General features: G+C 28.8%; 1 protein-coding gene and 1 long non-coding RNA gene across 2 annotated transcripts; one reads left to right on the forward strand and one right to left on the reverse strand.

Annotated features, from left to right (window-relative positions):
• Nucleotides 1–17,508: 17,508 nt before the first annotated feature.
• LOC149520008 (uncharacterized) lies at nucleotides 17,509–18,161 on the reverse strand. Its single transcript, XR_016327118.1, has 2 exons — nucleotides 17,891–18,161; nucleotides 17,509–17,728 (listed from the first exon to the last, which is right to left on the reverse strand). It is a non-coding gene; the product is annotated as an uncharacterized LOC149520008 (long non-coding RNA).
• Nucleotides 18,162–20,811: 2,650 nt separating this feature from the next.
• On the forward strand, nucleotides 20,812–21,779 carry LOC111308455 (uncharacterized). Its single transcript, XM_022906778.2, has one exon. It carries the CDS (start codon nucleotides 20,881–20,883, stop codon nucleotides 21,592–21,594), a length of 714 nt encoding a protein of 237 aa, XP_022762513.1. The 5' UTR covers nucleotides 20,812–20,880; the 3' UTR covers nucleotides 21,595–21,779.
• Nucleotides 21,780–23,130: the final 1,351 nt, after the last annotated feature.

Here is a 23,130-nt window from a genome sequence, read left to right on the forward strand (position 1 = left end):
GAAAATGAGACCCTTTTAACACGAAGTTTAACGGCTAATTTGATAAGCAAAAAGAAATCAGTAGAATTAAAATCTAAAAAATGAAAAGAAAAAAGGAGTCCTAGCACTTACAACTTTGTAGAGCATTTGCATAATGTAAAATGAACGTACATTTCCTTCATGGCAAGGATATTTATATGTGCATCTTCATATTTGCATTTGCATTATGAGAAAAGTATTTACACTTGCATCATTACAAGATGCATCATTAAGATAAAAATTTACATTTGCATAATTGCATGGAGCATTTACATAAGGAAAAAGACATTTGCATTTGTATCATGGAAAATATAATTGCATTTTAATCACTAGGAAAGAATTTTTCATTTGTAATCATCTGCATTCGTGTAGAGATATTCACATTTTCACCATTTATCATGAGATCAAATATTTGCATCATAATTGCATTTGTAATTTTGCAAACATTAAGGAAAAAAATAAGAAATATAGACATTCTTTTAGGTTTTGGGAAAAAATAAAAGCAAAAAAAAGATTATTAAGGAAAATTTATATCAAGGAAAAAACAAAAGAGAAATAAGAGTTTATCAAGAGAGAAACAAAAAAAATAGAAAGAAAAAAAGAAACTAAAAGCATAGATGAAAGAAAAAGAAAAAAACTTAGTCTAAGAAAAAGGAAAAGTTACCAAAAAAATTAGAAAAAAATACATGATACTTAGGGAATAAGAAGAATGATGAGAGTTTTTCTTAAAACAAAAATGTTGAGAGTTTTTTAAAAAAATAATATTTTAAAGATAATATCCATCGATGAGATTTACCCTAATTTAGCTACCGCCTAGGAAGATTTAAGCCTTATTTAGTTGGCATCGATGAGAAATAAGCCTAGTCTAGTTAGCACCAATGAGAATTAAGCTCAGTTTATCTAGCACCAATGAGATTTAAGCCTAATTTAGCTAGTACCCAAATTTTAAGATAATTTAACTAGCATTGATAAGATTTAAATCTAGTTTAGTTGGCACCCATGAGATTTTTTTTATGCCTAATCTAGCTAGTACCAAGATTAGATTATTAAACCTAGTGAAGTTGGCACTAGTTAGGACTAGTTTTTTTTTTTTTTTGTAGTGATATCCAAAGACATTTGTATCTTTTCTCAGTGGTCATATTTGAGTTTCAAGAAATCTTAAAAGTTGAACATTTCATTCCTTGGAAAAGCAAATTGTCATAAAACGATTTGTAAGAACTTTGGGCATAATCTCTAAGTCTTCCAAACAAGATTTATAAGTCTTTTTAGCTGAATCTATTTTAGTTTTGAGATTTATAAGAGCTCCAAGCATAATCTCCATGTTCTTTAGGTAAGATTCGTAATGCTTTTAAGCAAGAAAATTGATGAGAATTTTAAGACATTCAAGATGAAAATATTTTCAAGACCTTTGGGCATTAAGATGAGAAATTTATTCCCAAGACATTCGGGTAAATATAAGAAAGATTCATATGTCCTCTAGGCAATATATTTTAAATTTTTAAAGTTGTAAAGTCTTTGTTTAGAAGGGCATTCATAGCTTTTGAGATTTATAAGACTTTTGAGCATAATCACTAAGTCTTTTGGGCAAGATTCATAAATCTTCCAAGCTGAATCTATTTATGTGTTGAGATTTGTAAGATCTCCGAGCAACATATCCAAGTCCTCCAAGCAAGTTTCATAACAATTTTAAGAAAGGGAAATGTTGAGAACTTTTAAGATATTCAAGATGAGAAAATTTTAAAGACCTCCAGGCATCAAAATGATAAATTTGTTGCTAAGACCTCCAGGTAAAGATTAGAATGATTTGTAAGTCCTTCAAGCATAATTTTTAAGACCTCCAAGCAAAGATTATAATGATTTGTAAGTAAACCTATTCAAAGGTCGAGTTACCTGCCCAAGTTTGGATGCTTGCCTAAGTTTTTAGAGTGCTTGGAAAAAAAATTAAAGCTCACTAAATGGGCTTAGGCATAATTTTTAAGCTTATTTAAATTTTGGGCTTGGCCTTAGGCAAAAGATTTAAAGCCCGAGCCCAGCCTAGCCCAAATTCGCATTTATATAAATTTATATATATATATATATATTATATAAATTAATTGACATAGATATTAAAAATATAAATATAAATTTTATTAAACTTAATTTTTATTTTTAATTTATAAATATGTGAATTGAATATAATCCCATTAAACTTAATTTAATTATTTTTTTTATTTTTATTATATAAATTAAGTTTAATGGATGAGTTTGGGATTTTTTTTTAATTTGGGTTAGGTGGAAAATTTTTGAGGCCCAACTTTTGAATTGGGCTAGACTAGGGTAAATATATAAGCTATTAATACCAAACATGAGCTCAATCTAAACTTAACCCAGCTTGGCCATGAACACCTCTATTCGTAAGTTTTCTAGGCAAAATATTTTAAATTTTTAAAGTTGTGAAGCCTCTAATGAGAAGAACATTCATAGGTGTCAAAATTTGTAAGATTTTAGGGTAAGATTCATAAGTCTTCCAAGTAGAATCTGTTTTAGTATCAAGATTTGTAAGACTTTCGAGCATAATCTCTTATTCCTTCATGCAAGATTTAGAAGTCTTCTGAGTAAAATCTATTTTAGTGTTGAGATTGTAAGATCTCTAGGCATAATCTCTAAGTCTATAGGCAACATTCATAAGTTTTTCAAGCTAAGTTTATTTTAGTATCGAGATTTATAAGATATCTGGGTATAATCTCTAAGTCCTCCAAGCATAATGCTTTAAATTTTAAATTCTTAAAACCTTTTCAAAGTTAAGATTTAACTTCTATTTAGGACAAGCCTTTCAAAAAGGAAATTTTTGAAATTTTCAAAACATCTAATAATTGTCTAAAAAAAAACCTTAAAGCCTTAATCTTAGACAAATTAATGGTTTTATCTTTGCATTATTTTTTATTTTTAAAAATATGCAAAGAAAGGTAGCTATAGACATCTAATTTTATTTGGGAAAATTCTAGCCAATTGTGAACCTTTTAAAGTCATGCCTAATTTATGACCAATATTTCCTTAAGATTGACAAAATTTCAAAACTAAATTTTAGATCAAGTTAACATAAATGCCTCATGGGCAAATTTGGTCAAATAAAGTCAAATCTAGACAAACTCGGGTCAACTCGTAGAATTCACAAATGAATAGGATTATTAAGATGTGAGATTAACAATTTTGTGATTTTGATGAACTAAAAGCCATAATCGCACCTCAAAAAGGTTGAATTACTTAAATGTCCTTTAAGGGTATCTTTGTAATGTGACATTTCCTAGGTTAGTTTTTCATGAAAAGTTTTAGATCATATTTTGATACTATTTTATGATTTTTAATACATTAAAAATCCTGATCGCATCTTTGAAGGTTTGAAATTATTAAAATGCCCTTAGGGGTATTTTTATAATTTGGCCTTCTCAAAGTTGATTTTTTATGAAAAGCTCCAGATCATGTTTTGATATTATTTCATGATTTTTTATGCTTTAAAAACCCCAATCGTACCTTGAAAAGGTTAAAATTACTAAAATACCCTTTTTTAGGTATTTTCATAATTTAACCTTCCTGAGGTTGGCTTTTTACAACAAGTTCTAAATCATAGTTAGATATTGTTTTATGAATTTTGGTGTATTAAAAACATAATTACAAATGTGGGATTATATGCCTTTAAGAAAATCATGCAAAAAGGATAAAAATACTAATTGGGGCAAAATAGCATTTTCTCATCAACTCAATGGCACTAAGAGCCGCATTTTGTGCTAAATTCATTCCGGAGCGATTGATTTTTCAAAGGTTTAAATCTTAGGGTCAAAGTGGTTGCTTGATCATTAGGCTTAAAGAGAAAAAGAAAGGTTATAATAGCCATTAGATGGAGAATTGATCATAGGATTGAAAAGCTTTTCCTTGGCCTTTAAATTCATCACAGAGGGCTGGAAATGGAGAGGAGGAGATAGGAAGGAAAGTGGCATGAAAGGTAGTAAAAGGGAAGGAAAAAGAGAAAAAATACAAGATAGCTTGGAAGGTATAATTCTCTCATCACTGCCATCCATTTTCATTCAAGTTCCATATTCATCCATATAGTTTTCTTTTAATTTTTTAATTTTTTTAGAAGAAATAACTCTCCCTATAGTTTTTTTCTTCCATATTTCCATCTATGATTCAATAAACTCAACTAACAAAACCAATGGTATGGTTTGAACTAAAGTGAATAAAAAATTAGCCATAAATCCATCATGGAAGTTTTTCCATAACTTGGTTGAACCTTCCCTTGGTTGTTTCTTGTATATTGCTTGCTTGGATTGATGTATTATGTTGTGATTATGGTTGTATTGATGGTTATTTTTATGATAGGATACTACTTTGATGAGCTGTGTTGGTTGTTTGGTAAGTAAGAATGTTTCTAATAATTTTTTTCTTAGTTGTTTCTTGTATGTTTGATGAAAATCTTTTAATAATTAAAGACCTTTATAAGGTAGTTTTTCAAGTGTTTGATGCATGTCTTAGCTAAAGGAAATGAAGGAACGATTGTGGATGGGCCATGGGAAGCTTTTGATCTAGCACCCATATTGCTTGGCTGAGACTTCCAACTCATTTCTTAGCCAAGAAGTTGACATTTCATGCTTGTTTGTTTTTAATTCTACTTAGATTTGCATGTTTTCTATTTTTTTGATAAAATTTTCAAAAAATAAAAATGTCAAATATGTGAATAGTTTTAGTAGGATTCAGCCTTGTTTTCATATGTTTGTGTGGAACGAAAATGGTGGATACATAATTTTACATGATTAGCCAACTCAAGGAATGCTCAAATGGCCATTAAGGTTTTGGTTCAAACTTATCCATGGCTTGGTCAAACCTTGGTACTTCCCATGTCCCTTGGAATTTGATTCTTTTTTAGTTAGGTTTTTGCATGCATAGTTAGTTTATGAAGTGTTTGTGAATTTTCTTTAAGTTTTGGTTTTGCCATGTAGTTGCAGTTCATGCATTAAATGTTATATTTTCATTAATACCTATGTTTATTTATTTTGTCACATACATTATTCATGCAAACCCATCAAACCCCAAACTTAAACCTTAAACCCTAAACTTAAACTCAAATCCTCAAACCTTAAACTCAAACACAAACACTAAAACTAAATCCTCAAACCCTAATCTTAAACCCAAACTAACCTTAAACCCTTAGACTATAAACCAACACCAACCCTAAAACTGAACCTAAACCTACCCCAAATCAAGCCCAACCCTAAACCTACCCCAAACTGAGCCCAAACCCTAAGAAAACTCTAAACCAAACACTAAACTAACCTAAACACTAAACCAACCCCTAAACCAATCCATAAATCGAACCCAAACCCCAAACCTAACCAAAACTTGAATCAAACTTAGACCCTAAACCCAAACTAGACCTAAACTCTAAACCAAATCCTTTAACTCAACTCTTAGACCCTAAACCAAACTAGGGTTGAGCAAATAGTCAATTCAACTAATTCATTTGTAAAAATCTAAAAAGTATTTTAATCGAATTAATCTATGCAAAAATTTAACTGACCAATTAAAGGATTAAAAATTAACATAAACCAAATCAACTTAAGTTGGTTGATTTAGTCAGTTTGTTCTATTTTTTTTCATTTTACAAATAAAATTATAGAAAAAAAAAGATTAAAAACACATTAGGTAGCATAAGTGAAGATGAAAATTACTAAATAAGTAACTGGAACAAATTAAGCAAAAACACTTAAATAAGAGTATAATCTAAATAAAAAAGTTGTGTGAAAATGTGATGCTTCATATCTAAAAACTAAACTCATCCAAAAGATTTAAAATCTAATATCTAAGGCATTCAAATACTGACAGAAAAGTGATCAAATTTAAACAAAACATAGTTTCCTAAGATTTTCAAAAGAAATCTAAGAAAAAAGAAAATAATAAACACATAGTTTCAGTGAAAAAAAAAAAAGAAAAAGAAGTGGAAAATCATATCTAAGAAAATGTCAAAAGAAATCTAAGTAGATTTAAGTCAACACACTTTTAGTGTATACTAAGCAGATTTCGAGACTACCAAGCAAATTTTAAGTAAAGGAAACAGGTAAAGCACACACTAGCTTTCGCTTTGGTGTGGTAGCTTCGAGCATCATTAGTGGTGGCTTCCGGCATACTTGTGAGAGGTGAAAGGAGATGTGAATGCCTTTGGTATGCTAGAGTTTGTGCAATAGTGAAAGAGGCAAAATGAAGAGAGAGAGTGAAAGAATAGTAGAATACGGATTTCAGATTTTGGGGTTTCATAAATGGGTAAATGGGTATTTTTATTAAATATTTAATTATTAAAAGTTAATTTTTTTTTATCAATTTGGTTTGTAAAATTCAAAACTACAAACCAATAAACTAAACTGACTAAATTGATCCCAAAATCAATTTAACCAATTAAACTAAAAAAATTGATCGAATTTAATTGAATTATAAGTTTTAAGTCAATTTAGTCAATTTAAACTGACCATTTGTTCTTCCCCAAACTGAACCCAAACTCCCAACCAAACCTTAAATCTTATACCAAACTTGAATCCCAAACTGAGCTTCATATTCCTCAATCAAAACCTCAAACCAATCCCTAAACCAAGCTTAAACCCTAAAAGCCAAACCTATACCCATTTTCATGTAATCGTATTTCATGTCAATAAATTGTTATATGCTAACATTTTTGAATTGTTATTGCATTCATGCATTTATATTTGTCTTTCTTTATTTGATTATCTTGCATATATATCATGATATTCATGCATATTACTCACATGTTTCATGAATAAAGAGTTTTAAAAAAATGTTTCAAAAGAAAAATAAATAAAATAAGGTAATATCTCAAGTAAAAATAACCCTTAAGATATAGCCTAAATATAGGGAGATTATCAATGGTTGTTATTTATGCCAAAGTTATCTTAGTTTTGTAGGGTATTTTGAAAACTCCTAAAGTTAGGGACATCTTTGAAATTCTTAGGGGAACAAGAGAGGTGTTTTGATACTTAGGATGTTTTATCTTAATCCAAAATAATCAATCTTTTTTTTTTCAAGATTTCAAATGAAATAAAATAATTTGTTTATAAAACATAAAATTCAAAGTGATTTGTTTTCAAGAAATAATTTTGGAAGAAATAAAAAAAATTTAAAGAATTAATTTGTAAACACTAAAGTTAGGATCATTTTTACAAAAACTCAAGGATAACATGCAATCAATTGGTACATTTTTTCAAAGGGAACTATAAAGGTGCTAATCCTTCTGTACGCGTAACCAAACTCCTAAATCCAACTTTATTTTTGTCAACCAAAATATATTTTTAATAAACTTTAAACTCATTTTAATATTTTATTCAAAAGATAAATTTTTAAGTGACCAATCACACCTTAAAAAAGATTGATGGTGACTCTTGAATTTTGATACTTTTCAAAATTATTTTATTTTTCCATATCCTGTAGTCGAGTTTTCAGACCCGTACATTGTGACATTTACAAGATTTTCTTATAGCATGCTAAGGTTTCTCTTACTTCGCTCTTCTACAATTGTTTATTGGGCATGTTCACCAAAAATATCTCCCATTTTTTGGTTATTAGTTTTTACACTAGCATACACAATTCCTTCCCTTTTTATCTCATCTTTAATTCTACCTATAGCAAATAGTAAATCTACAAACTCAAAAGAAGTATTGGTAATCAACCTATCATAATAGGTAGAAGGAAGGGTATCCACAAACAAGGAATTCAACTTCCTATTAGTAAGTGGTGGTCATACTTTCAATGCTATCTCATTTCATCTAGCAGCTTATTCTTTGTAATTTTCATTGGGGCTTCTTTTAATGTTTTAAAAGGACAATTAGGCTGGGACCATCTCGAACATATGCTACTACCACTTTAAAAATACTTAAGATAAATCCCTTTAAGTACAAATATGGCTACTTTCTAGTCTATAATACCAATTATCTGCTAAACTAGTTAAGTTTTCTTGAAAGACATGAATGAGTAATTTTTCATTAAGAGCATATCCAACCATTTTATGATAGTATCGAGCCAAATATGTTTTAAGGCATTCAGTCCATCATATTTTCCTAACATCAAAACATTGAACTTAAGTAGAATGACCACATCAGGAACCAACCAAAATTTTTTTGCATCACAAGATTTCATCCCCACCTTCAATAGCTTGAATACTTTTTTCAAAGAGGCTATACCTTTTTTGTATATTTGGATCCCATGCCATTTTTAATGGGTTTTCCCCTAAGGGTCTTAATCTAGAATGCCGATGGGATCAAAAAAATTGTCCCTTAAATTAGGCATGATTCTAAATGAGTCACATTGAAAGTTTATTCATGAAAATTGCTAGGTCGTTAGAGTTGATTATTTCCTTAAGCAAAAAGTTCCTTCATAGTCTTTTTCATTTATCCTATACCTTCTATCTCATGTGATATCATATTTTGTTCTCATTTCGTTTAATCTATCTAGGCTATATAACCCCTATCAATTTGATGTTCTCCTTATCCTAAGATAAAACTACCAAGATTAATCCCAAATAAACTCATTTTCTCTATAGGGCATATATAAATTGAATTCTATTAAATGAATATATGAATGAATGAATGACAAAGCTCCTCGATAACATGCACACAAATAGGAACAAAAATAAGAGTTAGAGAAATTCAATATCATAATCCATACATCCTAATTCAAAAAGACAACACCATATTTTATAACATTTAAAACAAAAGATCATTCTTCTTAAACATTTACAAAATAGAAGAATTTAGAAACTATTTTTATGTAAGCTAAAAAAACTTTTTACAGGAAAAAACCCCATCAACATTCACAAGCATCTAACCTTTTCTCATCATCCTTAGATCTCTAGCTTATTATTATCATTGGATCAAACCATTTTGCATCTATAAGTGCTTGCATCTTATGTTTGAAAACATCAAAATCTTTAATGGAATACCCTATATTTCCACTATCATATTCATATCTTGTATTCGAATTATACCATCTTAGGTATAGAAGCTTTAAAGGCTCTAAAGGCATAAAGGCAACAAGGTATTTCTAAACTAAATAGGAAAAAGCTTATCCATATGGGATGGAAATAATATCTAACTATGTATGTTTTTTCTTCTTAAGTGATTTTTAGGCAATAGATTGGTTAAGATCTTGAGTGTTTAAGGTTTAGACCTAGAGATTGGCTAAACAAGTCATTGGGGAATAGTAGGCTGAGGGTATAAACTTAGATGTGGAATCCTTGGAAACTGCATAAAGCCTGAGGGTTTAGTTTTAGGAATTTGAAAATAAGGTTGAAAATAGGCGTGATGAAGGTTTAAGTGCCAGTTTAGGTTTGACATAGTTTGTAAGGGTTGTATGAAACCTAGTGACTCTATTTTGGAAATTAAACTTTTAAGCTCAGTCATTTGTGTGGTCAAATCATTGTTCAAACCATTGAATGCCTTTGTATACTCAAAAAAGTGTTTATTAGCTTTTTAGCCAAGATGGTGATCCAATATAGGGGTGAATTAGATTTTTCTAAATTCTTCTTAAATAATAATTTCAAGATAATTGAATGAGAAATAAAATCAATAAGCATTTTTTATGAAAATATGATGCAATCAATAACAATTAATGAACCTAGAATCAAATATAAACAACAATAAATGTAAAGAGATAGAGATAGAAAAATCAAACATAATAATTTATAAAGGTTCAATCCTTCTCCATAAGGTACCTACGTCATCTCTTCTTAGTTATCCACATTAAAGTTTCAATCTACTAATTGAAGAAAAACTCTTGCAAGATATAAACCTATCTTGTACTATATCCCTATCTTTTTTTAAGGCTTAGATAGCAACCTCTACCTTTACAATATCAAGAGGATACCTCACCTCTTACTTAACCTAAATGATTTTTGCAAACTAAAATACCTCTTAAGGTTGAGTGTTTGCCTAATGAAATACAAAGAAATTTGATGAATGAACAACACAATATAGCTTGGATATAACAAATACAAAAGATATGGATTTTAAGCTCTAACAACTCTTGATTCTTTGAGAAAATAAAAATATAACTTGTTAGTTCTTGCTCTCCTAATTCATTAACCTTTTTGGTGGGTTGGAATGCTTAATTTATAGAGGAATTGAGGAAATAGTCATTGGAAATGGTTTGGAGTTGAAAATACCCATTGAAGGCTTGAAAAACTAGCCATTATGCACATCTTTAGGCTGGCCTGATTGATCCCTTCTTTGAGGGGATCGATTGGTTCATGTTTTGGAAAGCCATTTTATAATTAAAAATCATAACCTTATTGATCCCTTTAGGTAAGGGATCCATCTCGTCGAAGAGGTGATCGATCCCTTTTTGCCTTTTCAAAAAAAAAATGCTTTTGTAAGAAAAATCGATCAATCCATTACAAAATAAAATCAATTGGTTTAACCAGAGGATCGATTCGATCAAGCTGGGTGGTTGTCTCTTGTTTTGCTCTTTACTTACTAATTTGATCATATCTTGAGTTATATAATTCCAAATCAAAAACTGTTTAAAGATTTAGAAACTAGACTTAAAGGGTTTTCTATGCATATAAAGTTCATCACCAAATTCATTGAATATGAATTATAGTGAATTTTTAAATCTAAACTTTATGCAATTTTTAGACAACTACAAAGTGTCTAGTAAAAATTTTAATTTTTTTCTTAGAAAATTTGGATTTGGATTTTGTTTAATCCATTAGAAAGTAGACTCAAAGTGCTTTCCAACCATATAAAATTCAAATATTAAAACTTTGTGAATTAATAAAAAAAAAAAGTAGTTTAGTGTAAGAACACATTATTTATTTAGTACCAAAAATAATAAAACTTAAAAACATGTACTAAATAAATCTTTTTCAAAATTTTATTCAAGCTATTTAGCTTAATGTTTTGTCATTTCAAAATAAGGATCAATTCAAGGCTAGTAGTGTTATACCTAGCAAGAATTAATTGATCACGACTTCATGAGTTTTTGAAACTTGATTATGCTGAAATTGGTAAAGACCCTTAAGAAGGAACCAAATTAACTTAACTGAATTTGTCAACTTGGTGAGCTATTTTTCAACTCTCAAATATCATGCCCAAATTTCTCTTAATTTTATGCTAAAGTAGTAATTCGTGCCTCCAATTGATCCTTCATATTTCCAACTTTTGATGTGAATAAAAAAAATGTTTACCTTCTTATGGAATTTAGGACAAAAATAAAAGTAAAATTAAACTAAGCTTGCATAATAATAAATATGCATGATATGTCTATGGATGCATGATGCAATGATAATTGATGCAAGAGAATGTCACAAAACACAAAGTGCTTAAAACAATAAATTTTCATAAGTATAAGGTTCAAATAATAAAAATCACATCACCAGTAAATGTGTATGTAAGAAACGCAATGTCTTGTTGATGGTGAGATATGTTCACATGAAATGCAATTCATACAATGCAAGTTTTATTAAAATATATTATTCATGAATCCCTATGCATGAAACACAATAACATACTATATGAGTAATAAGATATATGCATATGACTAAGAAAACATAGTTATACGAAATGTACTGACATATTAAATGCATGAGGAGATATTTTTACATGAAATGTAATGCATGCAATCACGTTATTTGTGAATGTGAAATATGATTAAATGAAAAAGAATCAAATAGCATGAAATACAAGTAGTAAAATAAAAACATTTAAAGTAAAAAATTTATTTTTCTTTGTCAGAGGGGAAAAACACATGAAACGACAATAATTCAAATATTTCTTAAATGAAAGAAAGATGATTTTGTTTTTTGTTGAAGAAATAAAAAGACCCAAAAAGTTTAAGTATTTTTTCCAAAAACAAAGAGATTAGCTATAATCATGTTCTTAAAGAGCAAGCGAAATGAAATATAATTTTATTATTAAAAATGTAAAATTTTTGAAAAAAAAAATTCACTTTCTTTTTTGTAAGCACAAAAGTTTAAAAAAACATTTTTTATGGAAACTTGAAAGAAAAAAAGTTATAAAAAATACTAATCTTGCACATGCATAAGACGAATTAGTTTAAATTAAACAACATTCTAAAAAGCTTTTTATTAAAAGTTTTTCATATTATTATCCTAAGGAAAAAAATGATATATCAAATTGTCCCCTTATGTGTTTTAATTCGAGTAATTGCTACAAAAAGAATTAGCATGGCTCTACCAAGGGCTGGCTTCTTAGGTTTCCCTATATGTTAGTTTGGATTTACACTCACCTAAATGGTTCCCATCTTCATTGGCATCTATACAAGACTAGTAAGGCACTCTGATCCTCACCCATTATAGTCTACAAATGAAAATAGCTCAATTTGTGTAGGAGTATTTTATTTGCCATTACAGAGGTTATCACCTCACAAGAGCATAGGTACTTTACTCTCTCCTAAAAGGGTTGAAACATGGGTCTATAATTCATGCATGACATGAATGTGCCATTATGTTAATGAGAGAACATAACATTAGAACTCCAATCTCAAATGCCTTACAATTTATTAAGAATAATATATACAAGACATAAAATGATAAATGACATAATTAAATTGAAATGCATGTGATTTTTTTTTTACTTTTTATAATTATTGTTACATAAAAAATCAAAATCAAAGAAATTAAAATTAAATACCAATTAAGACCATTAAATCAAACTTAAGGATAACACATATTTAATTTTGACCTAACTCTAAAAAAAAATTTGTGTCCCAATAGAATCTTTAAGCTGTCATAATAGTTTTTTATAATTTTTCATGTTTATATGCATTTTTTAAATTTAATAATTCTTTAATTTAAAATTTTTTAACACTAATCTTTTTATTACTTAAAAAATATTTATTCTAGGGATTTGAAACAAAAATATGCCTTAATAAATAAATAATTTGAAAATAAAAAATGAAAAAAAAAATTACCCAAAACGATTTGTTCAACATTGTTCAAAGGTTCAAGGGGCAGTTTAGTCAGTTCTACATGGTTTAAGGCAATTTTTTATGTCCTGGAATGGTTTTGAGGTGATTTAAACCATATTGGATTGGTTCAATGGTGGTTAAGACCATTTTTCCTTTGGCTTGGAATCGTTCACAACTAGTTGGCCTGGATTTATTTAAGTATTTGGTTGTTATGTGACTTTGGGTTGGGCATGTGGACCATTGGCTCGAGTCCATATGTAGATCTTTCCCTCTTTTCTACTTTATAAAAGTTAATTTTCTTCAAATCATTTTAGCTTATTCTTCCAAAAAAAAAAAAAAAAAAAACACACCCTCAAATTTCAAAAAACTAGTCTTCCTTTTTTTCAGATATCGATGCTCTATCATCGTTTATAGTTGTTGCCTCCACCTTCAACCGCTACTTATCGACATTAAAAAAATTCCCAAAACTGTAAAAAATCCCTCTCCTTCTTCTCTTTCAATCTGATGGTTTAGATTTCTCTAAAAAACCTTCTTTTTTCATAAAAAGTTAAAGAAAGCCAATCTAAAAAACTTAAATCTACCACCGTCATCCTCTCTTATGAGCACCAAAATTTGACCAAGTCTTCATTCTATTATTCACTGGCTGTCCACCATTAGGATACCCTAAAATCCATCCAAAAACTTTAAACCTCAAATTACTGATTGTGAACCATTTCTTTACCTCTTCTTTTTTTTTTTGTTTGATTATTGCTTTCTTACTATAGAAATAAGGCTATGTTTTTTTTTTTTTGTTTTAATTTTTAAAGAAAAATAAAAGGATTGTTTTTGTTTGAGGTTGTTTGAGTGTTTAAGTTATTGGCAATGGTATTGGGGCTGAATGGTGGCTCTTGATAGTGTTGAATTTGGTGGTGGCAATGATGTGCTAGATTTATGTAATAGTGGTTTTTGGGTTCTATTGTGGGTGGGGGGAATGGGACCTTTTTAGTTAACAATGGTGGTTCAAAAGGGGATGGTTATTTGTGGTGCTCGGCAAAGAAGGAAAGCTATGATGAATAGTGCAATTATGGGATAATTGTTGAAAGTGTAAAGTTTGTATGTGTGTGTGTATGCTAGTAGTTGGTGGTAGTGGAGGGCATGGTTTAACTTGGTCATTGGGTTGGCGATGATTGGCTTTGAATGTCAAAAATAATGGTGGGTAGTCTAAGGTATGGTAGTTAAAGGTGGATCAGAAGCCTCTAGCATATGAAGTCTTGGCTAGACAGTAGACATTTAAGATTTTTTTCTATGAAAATTGGCTTCCCCTCTTTGTTGTATGTCTTCCTTTCAATTCTTGTAGCCATAATTCCTACAAGACATCAAAATTAGATTCTTTGCAGAACTATAACAACATAATGCTACAGTTAGGACTTTGTAGCTTATTTAATATAGGAGAAGCTGAAAGTAATAGATGTGTAAACATCTATTTTGTGCAAAAAAAAACAGATATTATGTCAAAATAAATTTGAATTGATTCTGATTTTATTCGGGTCCATTCAAGAATATTAATTAAGTTCATCAAATCATTTTCATAATGGAATTTTTAAATTTTTATTTTAAATTTTCATTATTATTTTTATTTTTATTATCATTATTATTAAATGTATTTTTTTCCTTTTTCTTTTTTCTTTTTTCTTTTCTTTTCTTTTCTTCTCTCTTTCTTTTTTTATTTTCCTCCATTCTCCGAAGTTTTTGGTGCATTTATTGCATTGAATTCCAGCAACCCTTACCACTACCTAATTTTGTGGCACCAAAATTGGTTATCAAAACCATTGTTTAAGCATCAAAGTCACCTATGACGCTCTATAAATGAAGCCTTCAAACATTAAAAAAAAAAAAACTAAGGAATAATCATCCAACAACACTGCCAAACTCATTACAGCCCGTTTCCTACTTTTGTGATCACACTGCCATTACCAAAACTACTAAAAATCCCATAACCAAAAATTTTTTTTAAACAAAAAAAAAAGATATGATGCCAACCAAAAAAATTTCAAACCAAATATTACTCAAAAAAATTTTCAAACTAAAATCCACTAAAGCTTGCTTTGCAAATCCCTTTTTTTTTTTTTTTATAGTTTTTCACCACCAAAAAGATATCACCACATCCCCGAAAAGAACCAGCAATAAAAACAAAAAAAAAGGAAAAGTTTTTTAGCCGAAACTTTGAAAGCCGATTTGGGTTTTTTGGAAGCATTCTTGAAGAAAACGAAGCTTAAAACTAGAAAAAAAAGGTTGAAAAGAATTTTTTGGTGTTTTTGGGAATTTTTTATCACTGGCGATGAAAACTAATGACGAAGGAAACAATGGTTTGCAAGGTGACCCATCATCAAATCATAGAATTTAAGTGGCCGGCTAGGTTTAGAAAGAAACCTTTCTCTTAGAGAGAAAGAGAAAAGAAAAAGAGAAATAAAAGAAAAAAACTTTTGACTTTTGTAGCAAAAAATATTTTTAAAAGCATCATTTTAGGCCACAAGATCCACATGTCAACTTAAGACCTAACTCGCAATCCGTGCACCCAACTCAAAAACCAATTCTTTTTAAGTTAAACCAAACCAAACCAACTCAATCTAGGTTAAATCAGCTTGAATTGCTCAAAATTGCATTGAACCACTAAGAACTACTCCAAATAGGTCCAAGCTAGCTAAATCACACCAAACTAACTAATTGCCCTCAGACTTTTGTCTAACTATGACTAGAGGCTTTTTTTGTTTTTTTTTATTTTTTTGGTAAATATAAATATATATTTATGTCTTTTTTTATGATTTTTTATTTTATTTTTGTGTGAACTTTGATAAAGAAAATGAAATAAATGGTGAAAAATATTTAAGAAAAATAAAATATTTTTCATTGAAATTTATTTAAATAATTAAAATAATAAATTTAGAAAAAGGTTGAAATATCACTTTTTCTAAATACTTTTAAACAAAAGAATAAAAAATTAAAAAAATTGTTTTTAAAAATGCTAATGAATAAGTTGAAATATCAATTTTTTATTAAAATAAAATTTTGGGAATATTTAGGAAAAAGTTGAAAAATCAATTTTTTTCTAAATTCTTTAAGAATAAAATAAAATAAAATATTTAAAAAATGTGAAGGAAAATTTTGAAATATCAATTTTTCCTTAAAATGAAATTTAAAAATATTTTAAAAAATTGAAATATTATTTTTTCTTACAATTCTCCAATAATAACATAAAATAAAATAAACAAAACTAATTAAGGAACAAGTTATTATAAACTTTTTTTATAATAGATTTTAAAAATAATGTTTAGGAAAAAATTGAAATATCAATTTTTCTTAAAAAAAATAAAAAATAAAATTTTTGGATTTTCCAATGATAAAATTACTAAAAAGTTGCAATAATAATTTCTACGTAATTTCTTAGGGAAGAAATTATTTTATAAATACTGCTAAAATATTAAAATATTTTAAAAAATCAAATATCAAAGATTTTAATAAAAAAAATAACTAATAAAAAATATTTTTAAATCTGATAACGAAATCTCTTCAAAGATGATATAAATCTCTTAAATACTCTTTTATGTAAGGAAATAGTCTTAAATTTCTGTTAAAATATTAGAGTAATTTAAGAATAATATCTATTATTAAATTCTTTAGAACTTTTTTTATAGAAATTTTATCAAACTTAATGAATAACACAAAATCAATTGATATCCTCTTTGGACGAACTTTATAAAGGTACTATAATTTTTTTTATATGTAACTGTACTCTTAAATCCAACTTTGATTTACAAATCAAAAGATTTTGTTAAATAAATCTTCATTAAGATTTATTTAAAAATAAAATTAATGGTCAATTACATAAAAAAAAAATTTGATAACAACTTTTAATTTTTACATCTAACGATTAAATTCTCAGACCGATGCGACATGATGTTTCATCAAGTTGTGCTAAAATAAAATGAAGTAAAACTTGATGCCAAAGCAAGCTATAGCAAATTGTGTGAACCGAAATTTTTGCTTTTTTTTTTAATTATTTTTTGAATTTTGTTTGTTTCTTAGTTTTTTTTAATTAATTTAAAAATTTGACAAAATAAACTTGGGTCTTATTATTAGTTTCAAATTTTTATTGGCCTTCAAGCTCTAGGATCCAGCTCGATTTCGGCTTTAAGTCAAATGAAATTGGACTCAGTTTTAAAAGTTGAATTTGAATTTAGACTCGTACAGTATTTAAACTTATAAATCCAAATAATTACATTTAAAATTGACCTAAATTAAATTAAATAGATCTTACCCAAACAAAATATCCAAGTACAATTAATTCAAAATAAAATCCAAATGAAATTAATTATGTAAATTCAATTAAAGTGCTTGAATAAACTCAAATTGAAACGTTCAAATCAAACATAAAAATTGACCAACAGTTTTGTCAGTCTCCATTTAGATATGCTAACCTTTCGACTAACAGCCTCTTAACACTATTTTGCAAATACTTAAGGTACAAAATTCCGCAAAAACCACAATTCAGGATAGTCTCAAACTTAATAACTTTTGAAAAAAAAATAAATATTCGCAAGTGATCAAAAATTAAGATCTTGATATAAAACACCTAGATTCGAACTAACACTGTCCTTTGTTGGTATATAAACCGTAAATCTGAAAAGTTCTAAAAAAAAATTAAAAAATAATCGTAAATCTCCTTGTAGGTTGATAGCTTGTCCTGGAGATTGAATGGCTCCTAAATTTTTTCCTGGCCAAAAAAGAAAATGTAGTTAAAAAAAAAAACCTTTGCCCACTGTTTTGATTTCCCAATTCGGGATTCCCAAAACTATTTGATGAAAAAGGAAGCATGATCACAAATGAAAGCTAGAGATTCATACTGAAAATATAAAGACGACTAAAAATCATTTACCTTAAAATGAGAATTTTGAAAATTGGAGGAGACAAGCCGAGACTTGAGATAAGAAAGCATTGATTTGGAGGCGAAACAAAGGTTTGCAGTAGTGTGGTTGCTTCATGGTGAGAGATGAGAGGTGAGAAGATTGGTGGCTACCGACGGTGAGTGGTGAGAGGACTGAACCGACTGCCGACCGATGCCTAGTGGCATCTGTGAGGACTGACCAGAGGGGAAGTCAAGTGGGTGTGACGAGCATCACTAGGAGGAAGGAAATTAGGAATTTAGATTTTCATTTTAGGGATTCAGTAAAAAAGAAAAAATAAAAGATAAAAGGGCTGAAAAACAGGGTTGAAAGAGTAATTATATATTTTAAATATTTAGTTATTTTAATTTTAAGTTTTTTGATTAATTTGGATTTAAAAATTCAACATCGAATTTCGGCTGCTAAAATCGAAAATCGAGTGCTAAACCAATTTAATATCTAAACTCAAAAAATCAAATCGATTTAATTAAGATGACAATTTAGATTGATTTTATTGATTTAAACCAATTTATGCTTGCTCTTAATTTATAAAGAAACAATTTTGTAAATATGGTTTTCTTTAATCTTTTATTTGATTAACATAATACTAATATATTTAAATTATATTTGATACATAAAAGAATAGATATAATACAATACTAATTATTTTATATTATATTTAATTTATATTTAAAGAAAATTATAAAATTATAAAAAAATTAATCATTGATATAAAATGATTTAATTTTTTTAAAATAAAAAATTTTATTTTTAATTTATAAAATTAAATTTACATATTTTATTATATCATTAAAATTTATATTAATAATTTTAATTTTTAAAAAAATAATTTTAATTAATAAATAAATTATCATATTCTAATCTTTAAACATATTAAACATAAAATAAAATAAAATTATTTAATCTAATTTTATTTATAATATCAAATTATTTTATATTATTATAATTTTATGTACCAAATTCATCTTTAATACATTGGAAAACCAACTTTCTGACAAATTGAAAAACAAATTAAGGTATGATATTGTTTGCGTAAGATTTGGGTGAAGTTTATTAATGATTCCAATAAGATTAAAATCGCACCGCTTGCAAGATCTATTTTAAAAACTTCTCCTTGATGAGTCAATAATTTCTTCATAAGCAATCGTTCATTAACGGAGCCGAACGAAAATCTAAACATATAGTTTGGGCCATGTATGCCTCAGAATATTTACCCAAAACATTGACTCTTAAAGATAAGCCCAGCTCACTATATGCTAGGAGTTTTAGATCATAAACATTGGCCCATCCCATTTTAAGCCTGGGAGAATCCTTTAAGGGCTGGACACACCGCAAACGTTGTTCCCAACTGTTCAAGGAGGAGCACACTTTATTGTTATTATTTTTTCTTTTTCTGGAGAAGATAAAAAGTTCAAAATCTTCACTTACCTGAAACAGGTCAAAAAGTGGAAAATATTATGTTATGGGACTTGAATTTCAAGCTTCCGCACATCACGCCGACAAATTGAACAGCTAAAGTTCTTCCTTTAACATTACTTAAAGAAATTATTTAATCACTGGAGTGTACCAAACCAAACATGTCTTTTCCAACTAATCATCTCATTTTATAAACCTTTGCCAGAGACTAAAAATGAGATTGATGATCATGAAGCTAAATATTGGTTTTCAGCGGTTCATAATTGATGCACTCTCAAAAATATGTGAATGATGATTTAAAGCCATAAATGCAAACGACATTTCGTTTCATGTGTCTACATTGCTCTTTAAGTGTTTGCAAATAGAGAAAGGCTCAAGTCTGGAAAATTATTTAAAATCAAAGGAATATTGTTAATTCCCATCTTCGGAGAACATTTGAACTCATCAAACATAATAATTTTCATTCATCAATTATAATACCAAATCATTCTATATGCATTTCTCAGTACTTCAAAAGAGAAAAAAAAAAAAAACAAAAACAAAAAAAAAGGAAAGATGTAGCATGTTACATAATTCCTTGTTCCTTGAATTATTATAGGGTAAGCTAAAGATAGCATGCCGATGTCAAAGCAATAATAATATTACTTTTTCTTTTTTATGCTAAGAAATGATTAAAAACGCTTACATGGTATACGCCCTTGACCTAGTTATATCTAAAAAAATCTTCTTGAATCAATCTGAACAAATCAGAAGAAAGAACTACAAGAATATTTGTTTCAAGCCTGCCTTCAAGTGCCACACCCACTAATGCCCTATTTGGATTACATTGCATCTCCAATGTAATACAATTCAAATGCATGCATTTGGATTGTATTTCATTGCTCTCAAACGCACTGCCCCCTTTAATTGGAAACAGGAAGGTAAAGGGTTCAGTTGAGTGGTCGAATGTTTAGTATAAAATTAAAAATGAAGAGGACTTTTAATTATGACAACTGATTATTTTTAGTGACATTGTTGATTGTTTTACCAAATTTCATCATCACCGTTGCATTTACTTTTAAATACATGTTAATTAATCAACCTAGAAATTAACTATCCTCTACCTCTATATAAGAGTAATCTTGAAAAAAAAAAAAAAAAAAAGGAAGAGGGGAGATTTCAGTTTCGACTTTTTGTCTTGTAGATACCTAACTTAACTGACAGGACCCCATTTTTCATTTCCCCACCACCCTTTGATGAAAAGCAAAAGAGAGAGGAGCCTGATTCAACAAAATCAAAGAAATTAAAATAAGCATGCACCTTTTTGACGGATGAGATCAAAACAAAGATTTTAGGTGCCGACATTCTCATGGAATGCACATGCTGTATGCGCTATTTGTTATCATTATTTTCTTCCCCGCATCTTTCGCTTTCCTTAATCCGCGCATAAGTGCCCGGTCATCAGCAGAGCAACTAAGTCTATAAAAGAACTTAATAAATATTGGAGCTTTCCATCAACTTAGAGTACTATACTATTACTATTTCCGCTTGCTCTATTTTCCTGATCATGGCTTCCCTTGCAAAGCACATTACTTTTTTCTTCCTTCTAGTGCTATCCTCCTCTGTCCAGATTCGAGCTAGGGAAAGCATGTTCTTTAGCAAGATCTTCCACCTTGGGGGCAAAATTTCTCCTCAAGAGGTACCTACACCATCTCCAGCACCAGCGCCGGCTAACTCTGAGGGCCAATTAGATCCTTATCATGGCCTTTATGGTCAGGGCTCTGGCATGTTCCCTCCTGTAAAGAAGACTGTCAGCACTAGCAACACTCCTACCACTTTCGAAAATGATCTTTTGGCTGAAGAACTTGCTGATGAAAAATATGAGACGGGCTATGAGAACAACAAATACAACAATAATGGCTACACCCTCAGCAACTACAACAGCAATGGCGACACAAGCAGCAACTACAACAACAATGGCTACACCCTCAGCAACTACAACAACAATGGCAACCCAAGCAGCTATAGAACCAATGTCTACAGCAGCAACTACAACAACAATGGTTATGAGACAGAGAGACAAGGAATGAGTGATACCAGATTTGTGGAGGGTGGTAAGTACTATTATGATGTGAAGAATGGGAACTATTATCCTAATGGATACGAGTCGTCAGGTAAGGAAACTACTAAAAATGAAGGTTACTACGGAAATACAGAGAACTCCAATGAGGTCAACCCCATGGAAGAGTACCAGGAGAGCCAAGAAGAGTATGTGCCATAGATATTGGCCATGACTCATGAATGAAAAAAGGGAAAAGAGTTTTGGATAGTGGATATATGTTTAAGATCTGGAAGACTAAGTTATGGAGTCTTGTATTCATGTTTTTATTTTCTATTCTCACTTGTGTTTGCACAATTTTTATGCTTTGCAAATCAGAAAGGATTGAAAACAATACAGTTTTAACACATTGGACTTGATTGTTGATTATCTTCCTCTAAGGGCTAAGTATTATGTTGTCCTGATTCAAATCAACAGAATCAATTGGGTTTGCCAAAATAGCCGAATCCAATAACCCCGAATTCATCATGTGGTAAATTTAATATTCTAAAAAATTCATTATTGTATAATTGATCAAAAGTTAAGCAAAAAATGACTGAAATTAATAAGAAAAAGAGGCATATATATGACTGCTATTAAAGCAACACCTAAGTTTAATGATTTATAAAGGCCAAGATCCATTCAATTCCCAATTGAAATTCACAACTTTGTGCAGGATGTTAAAGCATGCTTGATTTCAAGGGTAGGATTAACGGCTCGAGGGGTTAATCGTGCTCACAAACTGAATTAAATTAGTCAGACTTCTTATTCTAACAAAAAAACCCACACTTCCATGTGCCATCCATCTCATCATCAATGATTTACTTTTTGTTAATAAATTACATTAGCAAAATGTGAGCTACCATGCAAATCCCATTACATTACGTGCAATCTTTTTTCTTCATTCTCAAGCTACAGTTTTTTTATATAAAAAAATTATATTCCTTTTATTTTCAGCTTGTATTAAAATTTTGGTAATTATTTATAGATTTATTAATTTTAAACATGATATGATAATATGATAATAACAAAAAAATATAAAAGTGAGATATAAAAATTTTAACAAAAATAATATATGAATTTAATAAAAACTAAAAAATATATTTTATATTTAATATGTTAATATAAATTATAATATAATAATTTTTATATCTTACATGTTTAACATAAAATACATACTGTGCCAATACACCAATTAATATATTTAATTAGGCGAGTAAGCGATTTTGTGACTAAGAAACAAAAGACCACCAAATTAGACCTGAGGCGATCATGGGCCAGGAAGGGCCGAATTTAGACCAGATTATATTCTTCATGTTGTGAAGAGAAACCCCTTCCCCAAAGCCTGGCATGGTTTGAAGAGAAATGGTTAACTTGGGCCAAGAGAAGCTCCCTCTCATCATTTTAAAAGTTCAAATATATGAAGAATAAGTAAAAAACTCTAAATTAGCAAAAAAAAAAAAACAGTTCCGAAGTAAAATCTATATAAAGGGAAAAATAAATGCTCCGTTTTTTTGCATTTATGTAATAAAATAAATTATTAAAATATTTTACTGATTTAGATCAATTAATATATTATTAGAGTTGACGTTTAAAAATTGAGAGTTCAAAAAAATTTAAGCATATAATATTTTTTTCATAAAAAATATAATAGGACAAGAGGTTTTTTTTTTTAAGTAAATTAAATTTTCAAAAAAATATTAAAGTGTTTTAAAAATA

This window comes from Durio zibethinus, chromosome 2, assembly GCF_047325235.1.
Source record: "Durio zibethinus cultivar Kanyao isolate XHJ-2024 chromosome 2, ASM4732523v1, whole genome shotgun sequence".
Classification (NCBI taxonomy): domain Eukaryota; kingdom Viridiplantae; phylum Streptophyta; class Magnoliopsida; order Malvales; family Malvaceae; genus Durio; species Durio zibethinus.

Bases quoted from the DNA above. Each gene is read 5' to 3' on its own strand.
- LOC111308455 (XM_022906778.2), top strand. From the start codon at position 20,881: ATGGCTTCCCTTGCAAAGCACATTACTTTTTTCTTCCTTCTAGTGCTA.